Genomic DNA, 27,899 nt, shown 5'->3' with positions numbered 1-27,899 from the left:
AATATAATGTACATTTATAGGTTTTTATCGCTAAGTTTCATCTCCCACCTCTACTAGTTTCATCTGTTTTCACTTCACAATGTATTATGTTTTCCATCTTTTGCGTTATTTGACCGGTTATTATCACTGTAAATGGTTTCAACAAAATAAATTATTTTATTTTAAAATAAATTTTTATTAAAACAATACCAAAAATTAAAAAAAAAGTAGGGCGTCTCAACAACATAGGTGTTGCGTTGCCCTATAATATTAAGATTGCCTATTAAATTTCCTTTCATCATATTTTAATAATTATTGTCCTATTCCCCACGAAGACAAATCCAAAGACAAAATAATTGTAATAAATTTATTTACTAAAAACCCCAATATATTTTTTTCATACTATTTGTACTGACATATGCGTGACCTGAAATATTTACCCACTAACTGTCGGTGTGCACGTACTTCATAATGGCATTTTTATAAAAATTCACCCTTAACATGTTTCCCAATCGTGCCTAAAGAAGTATAACTTCAAAAAATATAAAAGAAATAAAGAGTCAAAAAATGGAGGGTATCAGATAAAATTGGAGGGTGTCAGAAAAAATTAAGGGAATCAGAAAAAATGTAGGATGTCACAAAACATTAAGTGCAGTCACTGTAGAAGGAAATTGATTGTATTCCCAGTCGCGCATCGCATGGCGACCTGCAAAATCACTATTAGTATTCTTTTTCTCATAGGCATCTTCCAGTGCGTAACAGCTTTTCGATTTCTTTCTAACGCATTAAATTGTATGTAACAGAAAAAAGGCACGTCTGTGATTACAGACATGTATAACATTTATTCTAGTTGTCGATAGATGGCGCTATAACCGAAAAAAATTATTTACGAATTGTGTAATATATCTACGAATATAATCTGTCAATTTATAAGACTATACAAATCAAAGAAAATACCATTTTATGAATGCAATAAACACACTTGATTTGTTTTCATGCCAAATTGCAAATAAAATGTGACAACTGTCAGATTTAACTATCAACTATAAATTACTTATAATGGGTAAATACCTGATATATTTTATCTATGGAAAATCTTTAAAATATTTATAATACATCGTATTTAATATTAATTGTTTGGGTAAATTTTCTATTGGAGGAAATAAACTTTAATGCATTTTTAATGTGAAAGATGGATTAATAGGGCTTTTCATTCACAGTCATTTGTTTCGAGCTTCTGCCATATGTTGTATAATCTGTGTATAATATTAATATACACGGATTATACGACATACGACAGAAGCTCAAAACAAATGACAATCGATGAAAAGCCCTATAAAGGATTCCCATTATTATGATTTTGTAATTTTTAAATCGATTAAATAATTATCTGATTAATTAACATAGGTACAATATATTATTTAAAATATATTATTTATTGGATGTCAAATTATCTCCATGATTTTTTTTTAGATTTTTATAGGGTCGGCAATGTGGGCATCATAGTCAAAATAACTAAAAAATAATAAATTTTATTATGAATAACTATATGCGATTAATTTTGATTACAGACGACAAATTAATAATTATATGTTGATTCTTATCTTATTTGAGTTCAGAAATACCTTTACTTTTATAGTGTTCGATAACAAGAGAAGTAGAAGGGAATAAATAAAAGAATTAAAATTTGTGCAATACAAAATACCTTTGAAAATTTTCATACAACTAAACAAATACCTTATAAATAATTTTTTCCCTGTATATATACCTACTTAATATGTGCTGCACCCCTAAATTAGCTAGTAAAAAATGTCCCCAGCGCTATGCCAAAAATAAAAATACCATGCTGTTCTAAATCAAAAAGTATTTGATCAAAAACATTTTTAGACCCCTAGCCCCACCCATACCCCCCAAAAAATTGAAACGTGTTTTTTCTTTTTTTAACAATATCTTCGTTTCTAATTATCCTAGAAACTTCATTTTTTTTAATATGTGGGACTTCTTATTACCTACATCATAGTATATTCCAAAATTTTTCTTGCGAAATTAATTTTTTTTTTCATTTTAAATTTTTAAAGTTTATTAAAAAAAAAACTAGGCCGAAAAAAATGCCGAACAAAAAAAATATATTATTTATTGTTTGTCAAATTATCTCCAGGATTTTTTCTCAGATTTTTATAGGGTGGGCAATGTGGGTATCATAGTCAAAATATCTAAACATCATTTTTCATTCTCTGCCTTATTTGCCTTCAAATACATCCCAAAAAAGATCAAAAAAATTTCAAAAAGACTCGGAGACCTGAACATTATAAACTTTTAATTTATAGGTCTCTTTTATTGCCTATGTTATTTTTTACAAAATGTTTGGCACAAAATTCAAATTTTTTAACGCGTTTGAAATTTTTATAGAAGGTGTTTCAAAATAGGTATGACAAACTTTAAGGGGTAATTCTACATAAAAAAATAATTAAAATTTGCATAATAAACGTATGTCCGTAAATGCTTCGTTTTCAAGATACGGTGTGTTTCTTACAAACAGACGATTTATTTATTGCTTTAAAACTGGTTGAGATATGCTAATGAAATTTCGTGGGTTTTAAGAGGTAGTTATTGCGCATTTTTTGACAAACACTTCTCTCTTGTTCCATCCCTCCTTGTGGAGTATTGGGCGCTTATGCGTTTCTTGGCCAAAAGTGTAAGATTGCTGTCTGGCCGGGACAGCGCATCTTCTTTTGTTTTTATTCTCTGGACAAACACTTAAGACTTTTATATTCACCATTGGCGCGCATATGGGTAATGGTTTGAATTTTTTAAAGAAAAACAAAATAGTACACCACTAAGACATTTCAAATTAAAAATCATTTTTGAATTGCTTGCTCCAATTTGTGACAAAAATCTATCTTCTCTTTTTTTCATACGACGCACGTGTCGTTTTCAGAAAAAAATAAAACATTTTAACAATTAATTCGACATAGTATATATTATATTATTTTCAATAAATATTATTGATATTTAATTGTATTTTATATATTTTTATAATAAACATGTTAATATTTTTCAGGGGCTGCGAAAATTTGTGATAATAGGTATGTTACTAACATGCATAGGCTCGTGGATTAAAGTAGGTGCAGTGCATCCAGATCGTTTTTATATAGCTTTTATTGGACAAACAGTTGCTGGTTTCGCCCAAATTTTTATACTGTCCGTACCTGCTAGATTAGCCGCTGTTTGGTTTGGGCCTTCCCAAGTATCTTCAGCTTGCAGTATAGGAGTTTTTGGAAATCAGGTAAACATTTTCATTTATTTAATTTGATCAACTAAGCATAAAATAGTGTCAACGGTATTAAAATAATCAGTTTTTTCTCAAATAGGTTGTATTGGGAGCATACATTATAGACCTGGATCCCGCGTACCAAAAAAGTTGATTAATAGCAAGCTGAAAATTTGTTACTAGCTTAACGGTGTCTAGTCGGACAAACTTTGATGTATGGGAACACTGGAACAGGGGAAGTTTTAATTGTGAAACAGGTTAAAAATTTGGAACGCCAGACTACGAAAACGTTCCATGTATTTTGTCGGACAAAACTTCCAATTGATTTGTTACTATTTCATTAACCTCTCATGCAAAAATCAGACTGGTGTTTATCAACAACTGGGCATTTTAATGAGTGGAACACGAAGAACATGTCAAATGACAGGAATAATGTTGGTTAGTAATAGCAGCCCGATTTTTGCATGAGAGTTTAATGAAAGGATAAAAAATCAATTGGATGTTCTGTCCGACAAAATACATGGGACGTTTCCGTAATCTGACGTTCCAAATTTTTAAACTGTTCCACTATTAAAACTTTCCCTGTTCCAGTGTTCCCGTACATCAAAGTTTGTCCGACTAGACAACGTTAAACTATTAACAAATTTTCAGCTTGCTATTAATCAACTTTTTTTGGTACGCGGGATCCAGGTCTATTAGATGTATTGAGAAATAATATAATACGATCGAATGGCTTACGAGTTGTGGTAATATTGGTTTTTTGCATATTGACTAAAGACAAAATCGTTTATTAAAATGGTTTTTTAATTTCTTATTTTACACTTTAATTAAACATAGTTTCACGAAATCAAGTTTTACTTAAAACAGTAAATATATATTTAGTATACACAGGTCGCTATGTCTTGACTCCTCCTATGTTATTTAAGAAATCTGATCGGCATTAAAATAATAGTACATTATATACCGCGGGACTGAAGTAGTACATTTAATCCTGAAGGTAAAGTTTATGGCCCGACCGCAGGGAGGGCCATAATTTACCTGAAGGATTAAATGTACTTCAGTCGCAAGGTATATACGATACTTTTCGTACTTCCGGTATGATTTTATTAATTATTTCAATAATTTCAATCAGTTTTTTCTCTCTTCAACTCATTTAATAAACTGTCTTTAAAATAAGTTACCATAGTAACATTGCGTTGTGACAGTTATAATTTAGAAACATTGTCATTACTAGTGTCATTGTAAAGAAACATTGTTATTGATAATTATTGGTATCATGAGTGAAGAAGGTGTATCTGATATTGATAAAAGAGCAGCCGAAGTAGGTGAAGAATTGTTACCACCGAAATCTAGAAAACTATACGAGCAGCAGTACGATGCTTTTAAAAAGTGGTGCCGCTTAAAAAATGTGAGACAACCTACTGAAAATGCGCTGTTAGTCTACTTCGATGATAAATCAAAAGCGGTTTGTGCCTCAACTCTCTGGGCACATTACTCAATGCTGAAATCGGTTATTAACATTAGAGAAGATATTGATATAAGTAAATTTCCAAAATTATTAGCTTTTTTGAAGAGAAGAAATGAGGGATTTAAGCCAAAGAAGTCAAGAATTCTCACGTCTGAGCAGGTAGATCAGTTCTTACGGGAGGCTCCGGATGATAAATATTTAATGCTTAAGGTAAATTTGGAAATTTGTTTATATTCAGAAATTTTAAGAAATCAATTTTTTTGTAGGTTGCACTTATTTTGGGCGTTGCGGGAGCTTGTCGTGGAAAAGAGTTGGTTGATTTAGAAATCGACGATGTGAGAGATTTGGGCGATTCCTTCCTAATTGCGATTAGAAACACCAAAAATAAAATTGACCGAAATTTTGTGATCAAAAATTCAGAAAACAGTGCCATCAGTTTTGTGGCGATATTTCGGAAATATGTGGCATTGCGAAAGACAGGGACAACTCATTCAAAATTTTTTGTTCAATACATCAACAAAGAATGTACTACGCGAGTAGTAGGAAAAAACATGTTTGGTACAATTCCACGGCAAATAGCAGCTTTCTTGAAATTAGAAAATGCGACGTCTTATACGGGACATTGTTTTAGACGCACATCTGCGTCTTTGTTAGCTGATTCGGGAGCAACAATAGACGTGCTGAAGAGACATGGAGGATGGAAATCCTCCAACGTGGCCGAGGGATATATTGAATCGTCTATTAAAAATAAACAAAAAATTTCAGATAAAATATTTGGTCAAGTCGCCGATTCGTCCACTATAGTTATGCCACAGTCCTCATTCTCGCTTCCTGTTTCCGCAGGATCTTCGAAACAAACACCAGTTCAATATGAAAAGGACCTATCTGTTACTCGTCAGTTACCTGCTGCATTAACCCAGGAAAGACTGGTCAATATGACGAACTGTCACAATATTAATTTGAATATTAACGTTAATTACCATTCTAATTAATTATATTTTTCAATAAAATATCCCTTAAATTCGTTTGTTTGTGATTTAATCGTTCCGGGAGTTTCGTCAATCTTTAATCCCGGAGGGATTAAATGTGACACTTTAGTACCTGTCACAAGGGAGTGAAGTTGTCACTTTAGGCCCGGAAGTACGAAAAAGGTTTTATTCAGCATTTTATTTTATTCTATGTCGTATTCATAAACTTTACTCGTTCTTATTCTAAATCCCTTTCAGTATTTAACTCTACATAATCAACATACATTAAGCACCAGCGAATGTTGTTCTTAGTTTCGCTGTCATACAATCCAATATTTATGAGAATAAATAAGGACTAAGCACCAAGCCCCAGTTCAATCCCATGAAATTTATCGATCATTCCCACCGGTCTACTTCTATCAATAGTTGTTACTCCTGCATAAATATCTCTCACAATCTTTACATATTGATCGGGAGCTACTTTCTTATTGAGCGCCCATCACAGAACCTCTCGAGGAACTAATTATACGCATTCTCAAGACCCATGAATAACATGAACGTTTTTCTTTATTCCTGTATTTTTTCTTCAGCTGCTTTATAATGCAAATGGCATCTGTTGTTTATCTTCTTAACATGCCATACACCAAAGTGCGTAGACGACTCTCTCATTAGTAAGGTTCTGTTCTTGGCGGCGTCATACAGCTCGCCTGTGTTGTGTATTCCTGTTCATTCCTTAATATTCCTTAACCAGGATAGTTGTTTGCGGCCGACTCCTCTCCTACCTTCGATCTTCTATTGTAGGATTAACTGTGGTATTTCATATTTTGCTCCTCTTAATATGTGCTCAAGGTAACTAATCTTGCGTTTCTTAATTAATCCAAAGACTTTCCACGCCGGCTCTCTTAAGGACATCATCGTTTCGAACTCTATCCACCCACAGTATGCGCATTATTCTTCTCAATGACCACATTTTAAATGCTTCAAGTTTGTTGGCTTATGTTCTTTTCAAAGTCCACGTTTCAATGCCATAAAGCAAGATGGGCTATATGTAGCATTTGACCATTCCGTAGCGTATTTCGAAACTGGATTATTTGTGTGTGTGTGTGTGTGTGTGTGTGTGTGTGTGTGTGTGTGTGTGTGTGTGTGTGTGTGTGTGTGTGTGTGTGTGTGTGTGTGTGTGTGTGTGTGTGTGTGTGTGTGTGTGTGTGTGTGTGTGTGTGTGTGTGTGTGTGTGTGTGTGTGTGTGTGTGTGTGTGTGTGTGTGTGTGTGTGTGTGTGTGTGTGTGTGTGTGTGTGTGTGTGTGTGTGTGTGTGTGTGTGTGTGTGTGTGTGTGTGTGTGTGTGTGTGTGTGTGTGTGTGTGTGTGTGTGTGTGTGTGTGTGTGTGTGTGTGTGTGTGTGTGTGTGTGTGTGTGTGTGTGTGTGTGTGTGTGTGTGTGTGTGTGTGTGTGTGTGTGTGTGTGTGTGTGTGTGTGTGTGTGTGTGTGTGTGTGTGTGTGTGTGTGTGTGTGTGTGTGTGTGTGTGTGTGTGTGTGTGTGTGTGTGTGTGTGTGTGTGTGTGTGTGTGTGTGTGTGTGTGTGTGTGTGTGTGTGTGTGTGTGTGTGTGTGTGTGTGTGTGTGTGTGTGTGTGTGTGTGTGTGTGTGTGTGTGTGTGTGTGTGTGTGTGTGTGTGTGTGTGTGTGTGTGTGTGTGTGTGTGTGTGTGTGTGTGTGTGTGTGTGTGTGTGTGTGTGTGTGTGTGTGTGTGTGTGTGTGTGTGTGTGTGTGTGTGTGTGTGTGTGTGTGTGTGTGTGTGTGTGTGTGTGTGTGTGTGTGTGTGTGTGTGTGTGTGTGTGTGTGTGTGTGTGTGTGTGTGTGTGTGTGTGTGTGTGTGTGTGTGTGTGTGTGTGTGTGTGTGTGTGTGTGTGTGTGTGTGTGTGTGTGTGTGTGTGTGTGTGTGTGTGTGTGTGTGTGTGTGTGTGTGTGTGTGTGTGTGTGTGTGTGTGTGTGTGTGTGTGTGTGTGTGTGTGTGTGTGTGTGTGTGTGTGTGTGTGTGTGTGTGTGTGTGTGTGTGTGTGTGTGTGTGTGTGTGTGTGTGTGTGTGTGTGTGTGTGTGTGTGTGTGTGTGTGTGTGTGTGTGTGTGTGTGTGTGTGTGTGTGTGTGTGTGTGTGTGTGTGTGTGTGTGTGTGTGTGTGTGTGTGTGTGTGTGTGTGTGTGTGTGTGTGTGTGTGTGTGTGTGTGTGTGTGTGTGTGTGTGTGTGTGTGTGTGTGTGTGTGTGTGTGTGTGTGTGTGTGTGTGTGTGTGTGTGTGTGTGTGTGTGTGTGTGTGTGTGTGTGTGTGTGTGTGTGTGTGTGTGTGTGTGTGTGTGTGTGTGTGTGTGTGTGTGTGTGTGTGTGTGTGTGTGTGTGTGTGTGTGTGTGTGTGTGTGTGTGTGTGTGTGTGTGTGTGTGTGTGTGTGTGTGTGTGTGTGTGTGTGTGTGTGTGTGTGTGTGTGTGTGTGTGTGTGTGTGTGTGTGTGTGTGTGTGTGTGTGTGTGTGTGTGTGTGTGTGTGTGTGTGTGTGTGTGTGTGTGTGTGTGTGTGTGTGTGTGTGTGTGTGTGTGTGTGTGTGTGTGTGTGTGTGTGTGTGTGTGTGTGTGTGTGTGTGTGTGTGTGTGTGTGTGTGTGTGTGTGTGTGTGTGTGTGTGTGTGTGTGTGTGTGTGTGTGTGTGTGTGTGTGTGTGTGTGTGTGTGTGTGTGTGTGTGTGTGTGTGTGTGTGTGTGTGTGTGTGTGTGTGTGTGTGTGTGTGTGTGTGTGTGTGTGTGTGTGTGTGTGTGTGTGTGTGTGTGTGTGTGTGTGTGTGTGTGTGTGTGTGTGTGTGTGTGTGTGTGTGTGTGTGTGTGTGTGTGTGTGTGTGTGTGTGTGTGTGTGTGTGTGTGTGTGTGTGTGTGTGTGTGTGTGTGTGTGTGTGTGTGTGTGTGTGTGTGTGTGTGTGTGTGTGTGTGTGTGTGTGTGTGTGTGTGTGTGTGTGTGTGTGTGTGTGTGTGTGTGTGTGTGTGTGTGTGTGTGTGTGTGTGTGTGTGTGTGTGTGTGTGTGTGTGTGTGTGTGTGTGTGTGTGTGTGTGTGTGTGTGTGTGTGTGTGTGTGTGTGTGTGTGTGTGTGTGTGTGTGTGTGTGTGTGTGTGTGTGTGTGTGTGTGTGTGTGTGTGTGTGTGTGTGTGTGTGTGTGTGTGTGTGTGTGTGTGTGTGTGTGTGTGTGTGTGTGTGTGTGTGTGTGTGTGTGTGTGTGTGTGTGTGTGTGTGTGTGTGTGTGTGTGTGTGTGTGTGTGTGTGTGTGTGTGTGTGTGTGTGTGTGTGTGTGTGTGTGTGTGTGTGTGTGTGTGTGTGTGTGTGTGTGTGTGTGTGTGTGTGTGTGTGTGTGTGTGTGTGTGTGTGTGTGTGTGTGTGTGTGTGTGTGTGTGTGTGTGTGTGTGTGTGTGTGTGTGTGTGTGTGTGTGTGTGTGTGTGTGTGTGTGTGTGTGTGTGTGTGTGTGTGTGTGTGTGTGTGTGTGTGTGTGTGTGTGTGTGTGTGTGTGTGTGTGTGTGTGTGTGTGTGTGTGTGTGTGTGTGTGTGTGTGTGTGTGTGTGTGTGTGTGTGTGTGTGTGTGTGTGTGTGTGTGTGTGTGTGTGTGTGTGTGTGTGTGTGTGTGTGTGTGTGTGTGTGTGTGTGTGTGTGTGTGTGTGTGTGTGTGTGTGTGTGTGTGTGTGTGTGTGTGTGTGTGTGTGTGTGTGAAAAATGGCTTGGATGCGAGTCCGTTAGCCACAGATTTTTAATTTATTTTTACCTCAATTTATTAGTTTTGTTATATTTATACGTATTTCACTTAAATGTTTATATTTGTTTCTTTCAAGTAGTTTATGAGTAATTTAAATATTTCCATTTTATGACAACTTAGTAGATCATCATCATCATCATCATCCAACCAATTCACGTCCACTGCTGGACATAGGTCTCCCTCAATTGTTTCCACACTTCACGGTTTTGTGCTGATTTTTGCCAGTTTTTACTAATCCGCCTGATATCATCTGCCTTTGTGCTGATTTTTGCCAGTTTTTACTAATCCGCCTGATATCATCTGCCCATCGTGTAGGCGGCCTTCCTCTACTTCGTTTATCTTCTCTTGGTCTCCACTCCATCAGCTTTCGTGCCCATCTTGAATCTTTCAGCCTGGCGACGTGTCCTGCCCAGTTCCATTTGAGCCTGGTGATATGTTCTACAACATCTGCGATACCGGTTTAGTAGATACTTAGTAGATATTCTATACTAATTGGAAAATGAACTTGTGTTTGTCGTAAATTGTAATATAATTGATTTATATATCTCTCGTTAATTTTGCATTCCAAGAAAATATGGTTTAAATCTCTAATCGAAACATTATCACAAAAACATACTGATGAATTAATTATTCCTAATTTGTGCAGATGTGCCTCATATTTCCCGTGTCGAGTTTTTAATCTGACGATAGTAGAAATATCTTGCTTTGGCAGGTTATATTTAAATATGTATTCAGGTGGCGGAGGAAGTTCTTGATGTAAAGAAAAATATAAATTTTTTGACATGCTTGTAATATTTTTCCATTCTTTTTTCCATATTTTATTTATTCTAACTTTGACGTCATTTATTGCATCTGTCGATAAGATGTGAGTTAGTATCTCACCTTTTTTTATTGCATCTTTGGCCAACTCATCCACTTTCTCATTACCCAGTATACCGGCATGCCCTTTTGCCCATATAAATACTACTTCCACTTTAGACAAATTATTTTTTATATTACATAAAATTGTTGATTTGTATGAACTAAAATCAGTATTTTCAATTGCATATATTGCAGATCTGGAGTCTGTTATTATCACAGCTTTTTCAATATTATTCTCTTTGATCCATTCTAGAGCTTTCTCGATGGCTATAATCTCAGCTGTAAAAATACTACAAATACTAGATAATTTGTAATTATTATGTTGATGGGTATTTTGCACATACATAGCACATCCTACTCCTGTTTGATTTTTAGAACCGTCTGTATAAATTACTGTGTAATCCACAAAGTCGCTCAGTATAGATTTTACTAAAATATTATTTAAATGATTTGATTCTGTATATTTAGGAATTATGATTCTGGGTTTTTTTATCAAAGTTTTATACGGAAATTTATAAATTGGTAATAATTTACTCTTGTGTAAATCTGTATAATTCCTGGTTTCAATGAATGCATCTGTTAGTGGTGGTGAATTTTTTATTCTCCAATATTTACTAGTAAAGTTTTCCATGTTTAATAAAGCCAGATTTGTTAAAAGGTCTGACTCAGTGTTTCTTAGCTTTATGCAGTATTTTTGAGCTAAAAATTGTCTACGTAAATTTAATGGGATTTCATTACACTCTGCTAGCATAACGTTTATTGGAGTGGATACCATTTCACTTAAACATATTCTCAAGCATCTGTATTGTATCCGATCTAAAATTTTTAAGTTCGTATTGCTTGCTGATCCATATATCCAACACCTATAGTCCACGACTGACCGAATACAAGCATTGTAGAACAATAAAGCTGTTTTGGGATCTGCACCCCATTTTCTGTTGGTAATACACCTTAGTATATTTTTTTTTTCACACTTACCTTTGATGTATTGAATATGTTTAGTCCACAGAAGTTTATTATCTAGTACTATCCCTAGATACTTATACTGATTCACCACTGGTATAGTACGCCCACTCGAGGTTACGTTTCCCGGTGCGCGCAACCTATGCCTGGTGAAAAACATAATATTGGATTTTTCTGTGGACATTGTCATATTATTTTCATTTGTCCATTGTATAATAATTTCAACTATATGCCTCAATGATCGTAGACATTCGTCGTAGGTTTTTTGGGTGGAGTATATAGAGATATCATCTGCATATTGTAAACATTTAATATTTTCGTCAAACAAACTATGAATACTAGCAGAATATAAGTTGAATAATGTTGGACTTAATACTGAACCCTGTGGCAGACCTTGATTTACAACTCTTGGTCCGTGTAGTATATTTCTATGATCTTTTAACCATACTGTTCTATTAGTATATAGATTTAATATATTATTACAGATTTCATTATTGAAACCAAGTGAACACATTTTATATTTTAGTATGTTAAGATCTACTGAATCATAAGCTCCTTTTATATCCAGAAACAAACAAACTAGGTACTCATTTTTAGACAAGCGCAATTTGTATATCTGTAACTAGCTTTGTTACTACATCCAATGATCCAAGACCTCGGCGAAATCCATACTGTGTACTAGGTAAAATACAATTTGATTCTAAAAACCATTCTAATCGAGCTTTGATTAATCTTTCAAAGGTTTTACTTATACATGACATTAAAGAAATTGGTCGATATGACTTGGATAAATTTTTGTCTTTATTAGCTTTTAATAATGGTTGTATGATATATTTTTTAAAATGATCTATGTATTGCTCTCCTACCCACCAACTATTGAAAACTTTAATTAATTGCTCCTTAGCTATTGTGGGTAAATTATAAATTAATTCATAGGTAATAAAATCATATCCAGGAGTAGTATTCTTCGCTGTTTTCATTGCAACCTCCAAATCTTCAAGATCAAACGGAATTTGAAGCTCATTGCAATCTATTACATGCATATTATTATCAATAGTCTTTAATATATTTGATACATAAGTTGGTGCATATGTATCTAATAATTCCTCAATAATTGATTGCGTTAGTGGAAGTTTTTTGTGAGTGTTATTCTTATTTGATATTTTTTTAATAAAATTCCAAATTTTTGATATTGGTGTGTTTTTATTTAGTTGATTGATAAATTCTACCCAACATTTTTTTTGTTTTTGTTTGAATAGTAGTTTACACTGTGCTTGTATTTTGCGTAGATCTATATAATTTTGAAAATTTGATACTCTATTATACTTCTTTAAAGCGTCTTTTCTATCTCTCACTTTCTCGTCGCAATCTCTATCCCACCACACTGGTCTTGTGTTTTTCTTACTAGCGGCTGTGCGGCATTTCATTGCCTCACAAGCTGCTTTATTAATATTAGAGACTAACTGTTCAAAATTGTCTTCAGTGGAAGTAATACTTTCATTTTCCATGCTGTGTGTTAAAATATTTTGATAGTTTTCCCAGTTGGCCGAAGATTCAATCCATTTTCTACTTGGTTGTATTATGCTGTTATTATATCTCCTTGTTAAGATTGTACTTATGGGAAAGTGGTCTGAGCCTAGCGTATCATCTAAAGGATTCCATCCTATGTAACCGATCAAGCTTGGTGAAGTAAGTGTTAGATCCACTGGAGAAGGATTTTCATTTGGTCTAGTAATTTTTGTAGGTATACCATCATTTAAAACAATAAAATTGAGATTTTCTAGAGCGTCTGCTAAATTTTTACCTTGAATATTGTCGTGCACCGAGCCCCATATGCTATGATGTGCATTGAAGTCCCCACAAATTATACTTTCTCCTTGTATTTGTGTAAATATGTTCGTCCAATCATTTTTTGTAGCTTGAAAATTTGGTGGTTTATATATACATATGATTGATATTTTGAGGTCTTCTATATATATTGCACAAATTTCTATTTTTGTATTAAAGTTGTTTCTAAATTTTATCTCAGAATAACAAAAATGATCTTTTATAAGTATTCCTACGCCACCATATCCATCTGCTCTACTTTTATTTATAAAATTATAATTGTTTAATCTAAAGCTTTGGTTAGGTGATAACCAAGTTTCATTTAGTGCAATTAAATCAACGTTTTGTGTTTGATTTATATGATTTAAGAGATTTGCTTTATTTTTTATTATAGACTTTGCATTCCACTGTAATATATTAAACTCCTTATTCATTTTCTTGATTTCCAGCATCTTGTTGAATAGATCCTAATAAATTTTTTAGTTCATTTTGTGTCTCTTTTATAACCTGCATTTCTGTGACATCTAAATTAAGTTTTTTATATATATTTTCGAATATTATAGGTAGTTTTTGCATTACTATCATTTCTAATTTTTCCTTGTATATCTGAAAGTCTTCTCTGTGCGGATTAGGTAAGATTGAATTATTTATTTTAATTTTGTTTTGATAATTTGGTGTTTCTTCTATAATAATCGGTGAAATAGCTTTACGCTTTTTTGGTTGTGATTGTGTTCGTGGTACCCAATTTTTATTCGAACTGGTTGGCGTAGATAATATGTCAGAGTTATCAATTTGACTCATTTGTGGAAAATTTTCCAAATTGTTCAATACATCAAATCTATTATTAGAAGTTACTTTAGAGTAACTGCTATTTTTTTCTAACAATTCCGCTTCCTTAAAAGATAAATTTTTTTGTGACATAATCTTTTTCATATTTACCTGCTGCAAATATTTGGGACAATGTTTGGAAATAGACTGATGTCCATTTGTTTCACAATGTATGCAATATTCTTCTTTTGTGCATTCTTGAGTGTCTGCATTTTCACATTTGAAACACTGGACCACTGGATAAACATATGGTTCTACTACAAACCTGACCAAATTTATTTTTACATATTGTGGTAAATTATTACCTAAAAATGTCACGATAAGCATTTGTCTAGGTACATATTGTACCTCCTTATCTGGGCCTAGTATTTTCTTCGTCATTCTTTTTACCTGTACTACTTTTCTTTCGCTCTCAATATTATCTAATATATATTTGTCAGTTAAAAATGTGTCAATTTCTTTGATTATACCCTTCTTGTGATTAAAAAACATAGGTATGTAAGCAATTAAATTATTTTTTTTAATAACCTCATGTTCAATGATTTTATTTGCTGTATGGAATGTTTTAAATATAACTTTTACTTTGTTTCTACCTATTAATTTAATGTCAACAACCTCGTTTTTAAAATTAGAATTATTAAAAAGAAAATGACCTACTTTTACTGGTGATAAACGATAGCTATTATCTACTGGTTCAACAATGACATAAAAGGGACCTATATCTATTGCTGCATACCTGTTCTGGATACCATAAACTTTACCATTATTTTTTGTTATATCCATTTCTGAGTTCATAACGCTTCTATCAGGTGGATCCTGTTTAGGCGGGGGCTGATCCCCGCCTATTTTATCGTCCATATTACCTTAATACTATAGTATAATAAAATTTCCAATACCTTACCTAATCAGAAGAACTAAATTGTCAGTAAACTATTCTAAACTGCAAATAACAAATTAAAAAACCAAACGGGAACACAAACCAACACACTATCTACGAAAAAACCGCCAAAATTCAATATTTTCTGTAAGAGATCCAAAAATTATTATAACTTTGGCATTTGTCAACTTGACGTGGATTATTTTTGTTAATTCTCAAGATAATTATCTCAATTAACCAAAATAATATTTGTCCTACAAAATGCAAGGTCTTATTAAAGAGCCCCCTTTCCAACGTGTATCATTAACGAGATCATGAAAAATAATTATTACTAACCATCTGACTTTTTTTCTGTTAATTAGTTAATATTTATATAATTTAACACCCACATTGTCCTACAAATTGTGTGGTACGTTATCCTGGTTCTAAGTTCAAAAGTTGTAGTAAAAATACCTGATATACAAATAATTACTATCAAGCTGAATCTTCATGAATAGCTTTGCTTCGATAAGACTCCCAACAACTTTCTGTACGAAAATTTTCATTTATGGTAGCTAAGGGAACATCCATAAACTACGTCGTTGAAAAGGGAAAGGGGGGACTTTGCTTATTACGACGGTATATGACGGGGGGGAGGGGGTCATGAGTGTACATCTGACGTCGTTTGAAGTTCACGAATATAAAAAATATATCCTATTTTAGAATTAAAAATTAGTATTTTATTTTTATCGCATACTTTTCATTTTGTTTTTATCACTTACAGCCTTAATATTGCTAGCAGTTTTATACAGAGTAACAAACAATAAAACATTGTTCTATGTCTTTAAACAAACGCTTCTTTTCAGAACAACATCTGGAAGCAATAAATATTAAACTGTTTGTTACAGTCAAAATTACTGATTAACTTTAAATCATCTCAGGTACATGATTAAAGTATTTATAAGCTAGAACATTCGTTGTAATAAAAACAATTTCATCAATTTGATTAAATATAAATAGCGTAAATTCATTAATTCGATTTGTAGGTATGTATTTTATGTTTTTTTATTGTCATTGAAATTGGTCATTTACTCTATAGCTGACGTTTGTTTGATTCTAGTTGAATACATAGCGTTGACAATTCTTCCTTTTCGGATTCAATATGGTACCGCTTCTGGTTATCGTATTTTTGTTCGTTTTATGTTTTGACAGACTTTTAAATCTGTCAAATCAAAGTTCTATTTTTAAAAGAAGAATGTGACGTAGTTGGTCACTTAGCAGCTTGTAAAATCGAAATTGTTGATTTGAACGTCACCGCCGAAATTTTTAAACGTCTGATTTTTTGAAAATAAGGATTTATCTGATCCATCCATTAATTTGGGATCTATAAATCAGACTTTTCCATAAACTAGTTAAATCGTCTTGGAGGAGATTACTAACTCAGTGAGCTTTATTAGTGGACTGTTTAGCATAGGGTGAATTTAAAATAGAATAAAAAAAAATAACAGTAAAAAAACCAGACCTTAAAGTAAATTGTAATAAAAATATTTCCTACCTTGTCATTTCTCGTTGCACAAGCTGGAGCAGGCCTGCTATTTTTCGTACTGCTATTGCTGAGTAGTATAAAGTATAAATCACTCGCGAGGACTATATTGAGTTTCTATACACTTTTCGGAAATTGTAAGTGACTGTTAACCAAGAGAGTTGGTTGGCGAATTGTCTTTTTAAAATGAGGCGAGTAGGCAGGTAATTACATACAAAAAACTTTAAGGTTTTTACTTGAAAATAATGTTAAAAATTAATACATACTCACTGAATTAGGTATTGGCCTACTCGTATATACGGGGTGTCACATAATATTGAAAAGAAAATGAATTAAAATATTCTTTACAAAAACAAGAAAATTAAAAATTGTTATTCCTACTTATGTGGACGAACCACAACCGCCCACCACAATACGCAGTATTGTTACGGCTCAAAAGGCAAAGGACATAATTTTACTATAGAGCGTTTATATATACCACTATTAGTTTTCACTGTGGCCACTCTAACTATACCATCAGATCCAGGATGAACCTCAATTATACGGCCCAAAGGCCATTGTAGCGGGGGAATATTATTTTGGCGGATTACCACTAAGGTACCTAGTTGGACGTTTGGAGACGGAGAATTCCCTTTAGCCCTTTGATGAAGAGTTTGGAGGTACTCCTTAGACCACCGTTCCCAAATCTGTTGGTGCAACTTATTTAATAATTGCCAACGATTCAACCGATTGTGCGGAACATCGAGCAACGTTTCTTCGGGCGGAGCACTCAAAGGCTCCATGGTCAAAAAATGTCCTGGAGTTAACGCACTAAGATCGTTTGGGTCTGAACTTAACGGGCATATTGGCCTCGAATTCATGATGGCCTCAATTTGAGAAAAAATAGTATATAACTCTTCAAAAGTTAGTACTTGTTCTCCAATTGTGCGAATTAAATGACCCTTTACCGTCTTAATATTAGATTCCCATAAACCTCCAAAGTGTGGAGAAGAAGGGGGAATGAGATGCCATTGAATAGATTCATGAGAAGCAGCTTGTGATGCCAATCTGTTAAGTTCTGCTCTGGCTCCAACAAAGTTAGTGCCATTGTCACTATAAACATGTTGACATCGGCCTCTACGACTGACAAATCGCTTAAACGCAGCTAAAAACGCGTCAGTGGATAAATCAGATACGAGCTCTAAATGAAGAGCTTTTGTTGAGAAACAAATAAAAAACGACAAATACGCTTTAAGAGTTTGAGACTTTCGAAGTTTGGAAGCTCTTATAGGAAAAGGGCCCGCAAAATCAACTCCAACATTACTGAAAGGTTTTAGTTGAGATATTCGAGCTAGCGGTAGATTTCCCATTAACGGAACTGGAGACAAAGGATTCACCTTAAAACATTTAACACATTTAGACAGTACTCTACGAATGGCTCGTTTGGAAGATATAATCCAAAAACGCTGAGAAATTAGGTATTGAACAGTTTGAAGCCCGGCGTGTAGATATTGCAGATGAGTAGATTCAATAATCATATCAGTTAATTTACAACTGTTAGGAAGTAATGCCGGAAATTTGCGATCATACGAAATGGGCGCATTAGCTAGGCGACTACCTACACGTAGAATTCCCTTTGCATCGATAAAAGGTGAAAGCTTTCTTAAATTTTTTGGAAGCAGCTGTTTATCTTGGATAAAATTTATTAAAGTATTAAAAAAGATCTGCTGTGTTCGTTTAACAAAAACCAGTAAGGAGTTATGTTGCTCCAATAAACTTAAACAACCTATTTCCAGATTACCATATCGGTTTTTGGTTACATAATGGAAAAAACGAATAATGTAACACAAACATCGAACACACCTATTTAAAGACGAATGACGATCCAATAAAATATCTAAAAAATTATTGGGAATTTCAGCAATCAATGCGACAGTCCGCACTTCCAAATTTACATTAGTAGACTCCTTTGAATTAAGTTCAAAGAACGTTAGCGGATCAGATTGTAAGAAGGTTGGCCCCGCCCACCATTTGGAACAGTTAATTAACTCAGAGGGTAAGCAACCCCTTGAACCAATGTCAGCAGGATTTTCTTCAGAAGGAACATAGTGCCAACATGAAGAAGTTACTCGTTCCTGCACATAAGCTACTCTATTGCTCACAAAAGTTTTCCACTGATGAGGGGAAGATTGTAACCAACGTAATGTAACAGCAGAATCAGAATAACAGTATATTTCCTTGATTTCTACTTTATCTTTAATAACAGAAGAAACAAAGGAGACTAGTCGAGCCACTAAAACCGCAGCAGACAATTCTAATCTGGGAATAGTAAGTCCCTTATTAATGGGTGCGACCTTAGATTTAGCTATAACAAAAGAAACAAAAGGTTGGCCTGAAGGTGATAAGCATCGAAAGTACAAGACAGCGCAGTAACCTTTCTCGCTAGCGTCACCAAAACAGTGAACTTCTAAGCGTAAAATATCGTCAATTAATAAACGACGAGGTAAATTTAATTTACTCAAATATGCTACATCATCAATGTATTTTTTCCACAAACGGATAATTTCTTTTGATGGAGCATCATCCCAACCAATCTTTTGAGTCCATATTCTTTGAATAAGGTGTTTAATTAGAAATGTTATTGGAGATAAAAATCCAAGAGGATCAAATATTTTTGCTAAATTGGACAAAAGATGACGTTTTGTACAAGAAGAGTCTAAAACTTGAACTTTAAAAGCAAATGTATCCGAAGAAGCGTCCCATTCCAACCCTAATACTTTAAGTGTTTTGGACGAAATATCATCATTAAATGTAAGAGGTTTTATTGCTAAATCTGATACAGCTAATCCTTTCAATAAATCGGGTACATTACTGGACCATTTTTTCAACTCAAAACCTCCTTTGGCAAGTAAGGCAATAAGTTCGTCTCTTAGTGCTAAGGCATTTTCGAAACTAGGACAGGAAGAAATGATATCATCAACGTAGGTTCCAGTTTTAAGTGCCTCGGCTGCTAGAGGAAACGAATCCCCGTCATCATTAGCCAACTGATGTAGACATCTAATAGCAAGATAAGGAGAACAAGAGAGACCATAAACAACTCTGTTGATACGAAGATCTCGAACAGGTTCAGAATTATTAGAACGCCAAAGTACTCTTTGATAATCTGTTTGAGTAGGATTAATTAAAATTTGCCTATACATTTTAGAAATATCGGCCGTAATTACATAACCATGCAATCGAAAATTAATCAAAATTGTACAGATGTCAGTCTGAAGCTTAGGACCAGTGAATAATTTGTCATTGAGTGAGGGTTGATTTGGAAGATGCCCGGAACCATTAAAAACGACCCTTAATTTACTTGTTAGACTTTCAGGTCTTAAAACACAATGATGCGATAAATAGTAAACATAAGGTGAATCGAAGTTATTCAATGGGACAGGTTCCATGTGACCGAGCTCAACAAATTCCTTCATAAAGGTGCGGTATTGGTCATAAAGTTCAGGAGATTTTTGAAGCCTTCTTTCTAATGAATAAAACCTACTAAGAGCAAGTGATCTAATATTAGGAAAGACAGGATTTTCTTCCTTAAAAGGTAGATCTACTACAAAGCGTCCTGATTGTTCACGCTTATAAGTATTCATAAACATATTTTCCACTTTAGCGTCATCAGGAGCTAAGCAAAAAACTTCAGGGACTGCTTCTAATTCCCAGAATTTCTTTATTTGCTGATCCAAAGAAACCGTATCTTCAACTTGGCAAAATAAAGAAGTAAGAGTAGGTGCCTTTGAAATATTTACTTTTCCCATAAGCACATAGCCAAATATAGTATTAATTGCATCAGGTTGATCTTGATTGCCGTAAATACGTCCATCCAAAAGAATTGTAGAGAATACATCAGCTCCTAAAAGAATGTCGATGGATCCTCTACGAAAGAAGTTATCATCTGCTAACTTTAAATTAGCAATATGGGGCCAAGTATTAACTTCTAAATTACATAAAGGCTGATCCTCACATATTTTTGTCAAGACTAACGCATCGGTTGTCAAAATAGGAGAAGATTTACGTACTGGTTTAAAAGAAATGGTAACCCCACCTAAATTAGTGGTCGACTGCATAGAACCTAATCCTTGGATGTTAGCTGAAGTTTTCATGGGACGTAAACCTAAACGCCTAAGGGTCTTTTGACAGATGAAGGACGTCATGCTTCCCGAATCTAACAGACACCTAACAGGTTGGTAGTTACCGTGACAATCAAGCACCTCAATACATGCAGTGGAAAGCAAAGTACTTTTATCAGCGGAAGAAAAACACACAGAAACGGATGATCCAGTCGTTGAATTTAAAGTGGATGCCGCCGAATCTTGAACATTCTCTTCTTTCTTAGAAGAGGAGAAGCAAAGGAGTGTATGATGTTTTTTATGGCACGAGTGACAAGTCCATGTAGATTTGCATAGGCTAGAACGATGTGATCCAAGACAGTTAATACACATCTTGTTCTTTTTTATTAATTGAAATCGATCTACAGGAGATTTTGCCAAAAAAAACGGAGCATTTATAAATGGCATGGGTATCATTAGTTTTACAGATAGAACATTTTGGTTCAGGTTCTGTTTGAGCAAGCAATGATGTAGATTTGGAAGAATTAGGTTTTTTAGAAAAGTTAGATTTTGGTTTAGTGTGAAAATCAATATTATCTAAAGCGAGACAACTTTGATTTAAAAAATCAATCAGTTTTTTATAGCTTGGGATGGTTGAATTATTATGAAAAAGCTCAAAACGTGTTACTAAAGAAACAGTTAATCGTTTTAAAATCATTTGAACAAGTATAAAATCCCAATGTACTGTGGGTAGTCCTAGCTTATTTAGAGATGCCACATTTTTCGAAAATGTATCTAACAACTTGCGTAGTTCTTTTGGATCTTCTGAAGTCAGTTGTGGTGAACTTTCAAGGTTATTCCATAAATTGGCAGCGATTACCCTAACATTATTAAACCTTTCACAAAGCAGATCATAGGCAATTGGATAATTGTTTGCTGTGATGTCAATATGATCCACAGCATCGCGCGCTGCACCCTTTAAACACGATAGTAACAAATTAAATTTGTCAATTGGTTGTAAGTAAGTAAGAGTATGAACGCGAGCATCAAACTGATCTATAAAACTTCTAAATTCAGTTATTTTTCCACTGAAAGATGGCAATTCCGGTTTCGGTAAATTAAAATAATTTATAGGTAAAGGATTTTGAGACTGTGAAGTTGATGTAGTTTGCTGACTTGATGTTGAAGATTTTCTAAAGGCTTGCACGTATGTTAATTTAATTTTATAATATAATTTGTCAAAATTACTACGGCAATCATCTTCGACTTTAAATAGCGCGTCCTCATTATCTTGCTCAGAAACTAACATAATTATTTTATTATGAAGATCATAAAAATTGTCACGAATTTTTTCCAATCCTTCATACATAACTTCCAAAACCGGGTAAAAATTCTTATCGTCAGCAGCTACCTTTAAAGCAACAGCATGAATTTCAGTCATTTGTTGCACTTCAACTTGTCTTAAAGATTGATATTTTTTAATTTTATCTGCCATTTTGTAAATTTAAATGTAGAATTAATAAATTTAGAAAAATATGAAATTAGCGTTAGGAAATAAAATAGGTTCACCACACGAAAATTAATAAAATACAACCGAACTTTGTGCTAATAAAATAGAAAACTATGTCCTCTGCTATTTGAATATTTATAGACAAAAAATAATTATAAAACATAAACCCTTTAAATAAAAATTACTGTGTAAAATAAACACACAGTTTCATCTATAATAGAGTCAACCTGTATAATAATTATTATAACAAAATTTGTCTATTGGCCGACGTTGACAATTTAATAATAATTACTTTTACATTAATGTGTTCCTTTTTTACTTAAAAAACAACATTAACTGAGGTATAGGTACCACTAACGATCGGCACAAACAAAAAACCAATGTACTAATTGATACGTGATTTTAATTTTGTAAAGAATATTTTATCGCCTTATGTTAAAGAATAACAAAAAATAAAGTCAAAGGAAATGCGGTTAAATAACCTGAATTTGATTCTGATCTTTGTAAATTAGCAAAGTATGACAATAAAATCAAACAATTCAGGTTTAAAAGAAACTTTCCCCGACTATATTACCCTCTTAGAAAAATGAAAAATGCAAGAAAAAAATATAGAAAATGGATCTATCCGGCTCGAAGGACCAATAAATCGTCTTGGAGGAGATTACTAACTCAGTGAGCTTTATTAGTGGACTGTTTAGCATAGGGTGAATTTAAAATAGAATAAAAAAAAATAACAGTAAAAAAACCAGACCTTAAAGTAAATTGTAATAAAAATATTTCCTACCTTGTCATTTCTCGTTGCACAAGCTGGAGCAGGCCTGCTATTTTTCGTACTGCTATTGCTGAGTAGTATAAAGTATAAATCACTCGCGAGGACTATATTGAGTTTCTATACACTTTTCGGAAATTGTAAGTGACTGTTAACCAAGAGAGTTGGTTGGCGAATTGTCTTTTTAAAATGAGGCGAGTAGGCAGGTAATTACATACAAAAAACTTTAAGGTTTTTACTTGAAAATAATGTTAAAAATTAATACATACTCACTGAATTAGGTATTGGCCTACTCGTATATACGGGGTGTCACATAATATTGAAAAGAAAATGAATTAAAATATTCTTTACAAAAACAAGAAAATTAAAAATTGTTATTCCTACTTATGTGGACGAACCACTAGTAATTATTGGAGTTAGTAAAATTGATTTTAAGGATATATTACTAGTTTAGTCCAATTTTTGGGATAAAATACGGCTGTGGTGTCATTTCTTCGATTTGGTAAGTGATATTTGCATATTGGGTGATCGATTATGTGTGACAACGAGTAAATTGTTCTAGATACGAATGAATGTTTGGTTTGAGGCCAGAAAAAAACGGGTTTCTGTATCGAAGTTGTACTGAAGACACGTGATCCTCTGAAAGCTGGAAGACCCCATCGATTTTGGGTAAGTTATGCTATATTACATCCCACCTCGGGGGGGTTTAAGGGGTACTTGTGAATTTTAATAGTGGGATTAATGCTTGTTTTGTTTTAGGGTTTTTCCACGTGGTTTTTATTTTGGGGTTTGAATCTCAATAACTGGATTTCAGATGAGTTACTTTAATGATTTTGATTTGTAACCATTTAATTTGCTGATCTTCTTTTTTTTTTAATCTGTAGAATTTGATAATTTAGGTTGCGGTAATTTATTTGTATATTTTATTTGTTGAATTCAGGTATCTACATTAAGTTGGTTTTTTTTAATTTATTAGTATTTCCTTTTATAATTTCTTATGTACACGGCTCTTGATCGGATAGTCAATTGTTTATTTTCCGCTACGCGTACTCGACTTTACCATTCGCAGAGCTCTACGATTGCGTCTCGAGATTTATAAATTGCATTTTGTTTATATACGTTTATATATATATTTTTTTGTTGCTACCCATATTTAGGTAATTTACCCAGTGATCAGGGGTCGTTGTTTGGTTCAGTTTGGTTAGTTTTAGTAGTTAGTTTAGTGTAATTTTTAAAAAAGTGTTCAATATATTATGTGTTCAATTAAAGTGTCAAAGGTGTAGTATTATTCCGATTCTTTTGGCAAATTCGGGAATTTAGGTACACTGGATTGGTGTTTGGGGCATGAATTTGTCTGGCGCCCCCTTTAACAATAAAATAGTAAAATTGGGAATCCACCCCATCTCCACTGTATAAAAGCTAGCCCGCAACACCTGTGCTCTCACCTCCAACGAATTTTGTGTTGCGTTGTGAGGTGGTGGCATTTTTGGCGCCCAACGTGGTGGCGATCTTGAAGATCTTCTTCTTCTTTGACACTTGTGGAATATTGGACAATTTTTGAAGACTTGGAAGAATATTCGATTGGGGATATTTCGTGAAGTGAAGTTTGTGTTATTGTGAAAGTGAAGTGAATGTGAAAGATGCCTCGTAAAATTAACGTGTATCGATTGAGCCAAGATGAACTCACGTATGCGTTGAAGATTAGAGGATGTGCTACTGGAACGGTGGAAGAGATGCGCCATGCACTGACTGCGGCACTTAGGTTGGAGAAGAGTGGAGACAGCATTAGCTACCCTCCGTATCCTTACAATACTGAGGAGGATGTGTCTGCGGTGAAGTTAAAACTCAATGAGCTCCATCCAATGATTTCTGCCTTTACTGGCACTACAGCTAGTAATGATTATAACAAGTTTACGTCTAAATTACATTGTGTGTTGAATAGACTGGAGCATATACCGGAAGGTACCGAAGAGAGACCAGCATTACTGGCAAGGGTATTTGACTTATTGGGTCGTCTGCAGTCAAGAGCCGAAGAATTGGAGAGAACTATGAGTGTACCAGTCCATCTAAGTTTGCTGGCTGACCAAACTGAAAATCTACATATAGAGGGTGTACCAGCACATACATCAAGCCCGATAGCTTCAAGGGTTCCAATTACATCTTCTCAAATTCAGTGCATACCTCCCTCAAAATGGAACTTGAAGTTTTCTGGTGACCGGAAGGGCACATCGATAAGCGCGTTTCTCGAAAGAGTAGAAGAACTTAGAATGGCGAGACATGTCACGAAAGAGACTCTTCTGGAATCTGGCATAGATTTGTTTGATGGCAGGGCATATCACTTCTATTTGGCTTATAGAAACCAGATCGCTAATTGGGATGAATTTGTGGAGCTCTTAAAAGAAGAATATTTGTCTCATGATTACAACGAAAAATTGTTTGATGAAATTCGTAGACGCACTCAAGGACCTGATGAATCGATTGGAGTTTATCTAGCAGTGATGGCTGGATATTTTAGGAGATTGACTTGCCCTATTGATGAACCGACCAAATTGAAGATATTAATGAAAAATATTGCACCATATTACCAGACACAGTTGGCGTTATTAGAAGTTGATTCTATTGCAAAGCTTCGTGAATATGGAAAAAAATTAGAAGCCAGGAAGGAAGCAGTTGAAAGCTATGTTCCACCTAGTAGACGAATTGGCAATGTTTTAGAACCAGATTTAGCTTATGTAGCGGTCGACTCGTCTAGCAGCGTTAGTGTGGATAGTTGTCAGGATCAGTCGACTACATCAAGTGTAGTTCGTGGTGAAGTGAAAAACGCAAGACCTCCGAAAGATATCGTTTGCTACAGATGTAATAAACCAGGACACCGAGCTATTGGTTGCACGGCACCAAGGACCACGCGTTGTTTTAAGTGCAAAAAGGAGGTCTACACCGTTAAGACATGTCCTGATTGTTTAAAACTACGACCTTCGGAAAACTAGTTCCACTGCCTTTGACTGATCGAGGAAAAAGCAGTGGAAATGATGAAACCTCGATCGACAAAATACAAGTACTATTAGATTTTGTTTTAGAAAATGCTGTTGGTGACGAGAGACCATACCTGACTGTTGATATACTTGGAAAATCTGTTTTAGGATTGCTGGATTCTGGAGCAAGTAGGACGGTGTTGGGTAGTAAAGGATTAACTATGATTAGAGAGTTAGGTCTGCCCATGGATAACAATCGCCTAAATAGCTGCACAGTGGCAAATGGTGTTAGTTGTCGCAGTGTCGGCATGGTGGAATTGCCTGTTAAGTTGAGGGGTAGATTTAGATTGATTGAGGCTATGGTGATTCCAGACTTACCGCACCTGTTAATTTTGGGAGCTGACTTCTGGCGTATTATGGGTATAGTTCCGGACTTGCGAAGGAAGGAGTGGTGTTTTTCTAGTGAACCGGTGTTAGTCAACTCTATCGACCAGATGAGTGGACAGACGCGACTTAGTTCTTTCGAAAAGAGCAGATTACAGTCAGTTATTGATAGGAATATGGTACTTATGGGAAACGAACTTGGTTGTACAAATGTGGCAGAGCATACGATTGTCACGAATAGTCAACCCATTAAACAACGCTATTACAGAGTCAACCCTGTTGTCCAGGAGCAAATTGATAAGGAGCTTAATGAGATGTTGAAGTTAGGGATAGTTGAAGCTTCTAACAGCCCTTGGTCCTCGCCAATACTTTTGGTCAAGAAGAAAGATGGCTCTTATAGGTTTTGTGTTGACTACCGCAAATTAAACTCAGTGACAGTTAGAGACAGTTACCCATTGCCACAAGTTTCTGATACTTTGGATAAGCTTCGAAATGCCAACTATTTGTCAAGTCTTGATGTGAAATCGGCTTACTGGCAGGTGCCAATGGCTGAAACATCCAAGCAATTTACGGCATTTACAGTACCGAACCGTGGGCTTTTTCAATTCAAAAGGATGCCATTTGGTTTGCATAATGCCCCTGCTACCTGGCAGAGACTTATTGACAATGTGTTGGGTCATGATCTGGAACCACATGTCTTTGTATATCTTGATGATGTGGTTATAGTAAGTCAAAGTTTCGAACAACATCTGGCCATATTGGAGGAGGTGTTTCGGCGATTAAGGGAAGCTAACATCACGGTCAGCCTTGATAAGTGTCAGTTTTGTAGACCGCAGATGAAATACCTTGGGTACGTTATAGATCGGAATGGGTTACATGTAGATCCAGAAAAGGTCAGGGCAATGTTGGAGATAGCAACCCCAAATAACGCTACCGAAGTGCGTCGTATAGTTGGAACATTTTCGTGGTACCGAAGATTTGTACCAAATTTTTCAACCATTATTGCCCCAATAACAGCGTTGATAAAGAAGAAAGCAAAGTTTCTATGGACCGAAGAGTGTAGCAGATCTTTTAGAAAGATCAAGGAGTGTTTGGTAGCCGCACCAGTTTTAACATGCCCAGATTATACCAAGCCATTTACGGTTCAGACAGATGCGTCAGGTTATGGGATTGGAGCAGTACTAGTGCAACCGCATGAAGATGGTGATAGAGTGGTGTCTTATATTAGCCGTTCCTTAACTCGCCAAGAGCGTAATTACACTACTACAGAGCGTGAATGTCTAGCTGTATTGTGGGCTATTGAAAAATTGCGCCCTTACTTAGAAGGTGTACCGTTCACGGTCATAACCGATCATTATAGTTTGCTTTGGCTGCAAAATTTGAAAGATCTGACTGGACGATTAGCACGATGGGCTGTAAGGCTACAGCAGTACGACTTCAAGGTAATCCATAGGAAGGGCAAAGAAAATATCGTACCAGATATGTTGTCCAGAGCTGTTCCAATCGTCGATTGCATAGAGACCGAAGAGGTTGATGAAACAAATTGTGACAAGTGGTATCAGAAAATGCTGATGAAGGTTCAAGGATGTCATAGTAAGTTTGGCAGTTGGAGAGTCGAAGGAGGTAAACTGTGGAAACATGTGGCCAATGAGTATCCTGGGTTGTCATCCATTGATGAAAATTGGAGGCTGGTAGTACCCAAGAAAGATCGGCTTAACATAATCTTAGCAGCTCATGAACCTCCTACATCAGGGCATACTGGCGTGTTCAAGACTTATTCTAGAGTGGCTGAAAAGTATTACTGGCCTAAAATGAGGAACGACATAGCCAATGTTGTACGAAGATGTAAA

General features: G+C 35.5%; 1 protein-coding gene across 12 annotated transcripts in view; it reads left to right on the top strand.

Moving 5' to 3' along the window:
* Nucleotides 1–27,899, top strand: part of LOC114336930 (uncharacterized MFS-type transporter C09D4.1) — a 467,061-nt gene that overhangs the window by 277,146 nt on the left and 162,016 nt on the right. For all 12 annotated transcript variants that reach the window (XR_007695792.1, XR_007695791.1, XM_050641711.1 and 9 more), the window contains one exon: nucleotides 3,041–3,265. Coding sequence is in view for 10 of the 12 variants with exons in the window: in XM_050641711.1 (XP_050497668.1) it covers nucleotides 3,041–3,265 (225 nt within the window). In the remaining 2 variants the exon portion in view is untranslated. The remainder of the gene's footprint in view (nucleotides 1–3,040; nucleotides 3,266–27,899) is intronic.

The sequence above is a fragment of the Diabrotica virgifera genome, chromosome 1, assembly GCF_917563875.1.
Source record: "Diabrotica virgifera virgifera chromosome 1, PGI_DIABVI_V3a".
Classification (NCBI taxonomy): domain Eukaryota; kingdom Metazoa; phylum Arthropoda; class Insecta; order Coleoptera; family Chrysomelidae; genus Diabrotica; species Diabrotica virgifera.
The sequence above is the reverse complement of the archived record's forward strand: the minus strand, read 5'-3'. Positions and strand labels throughout refer to the sequence as shown.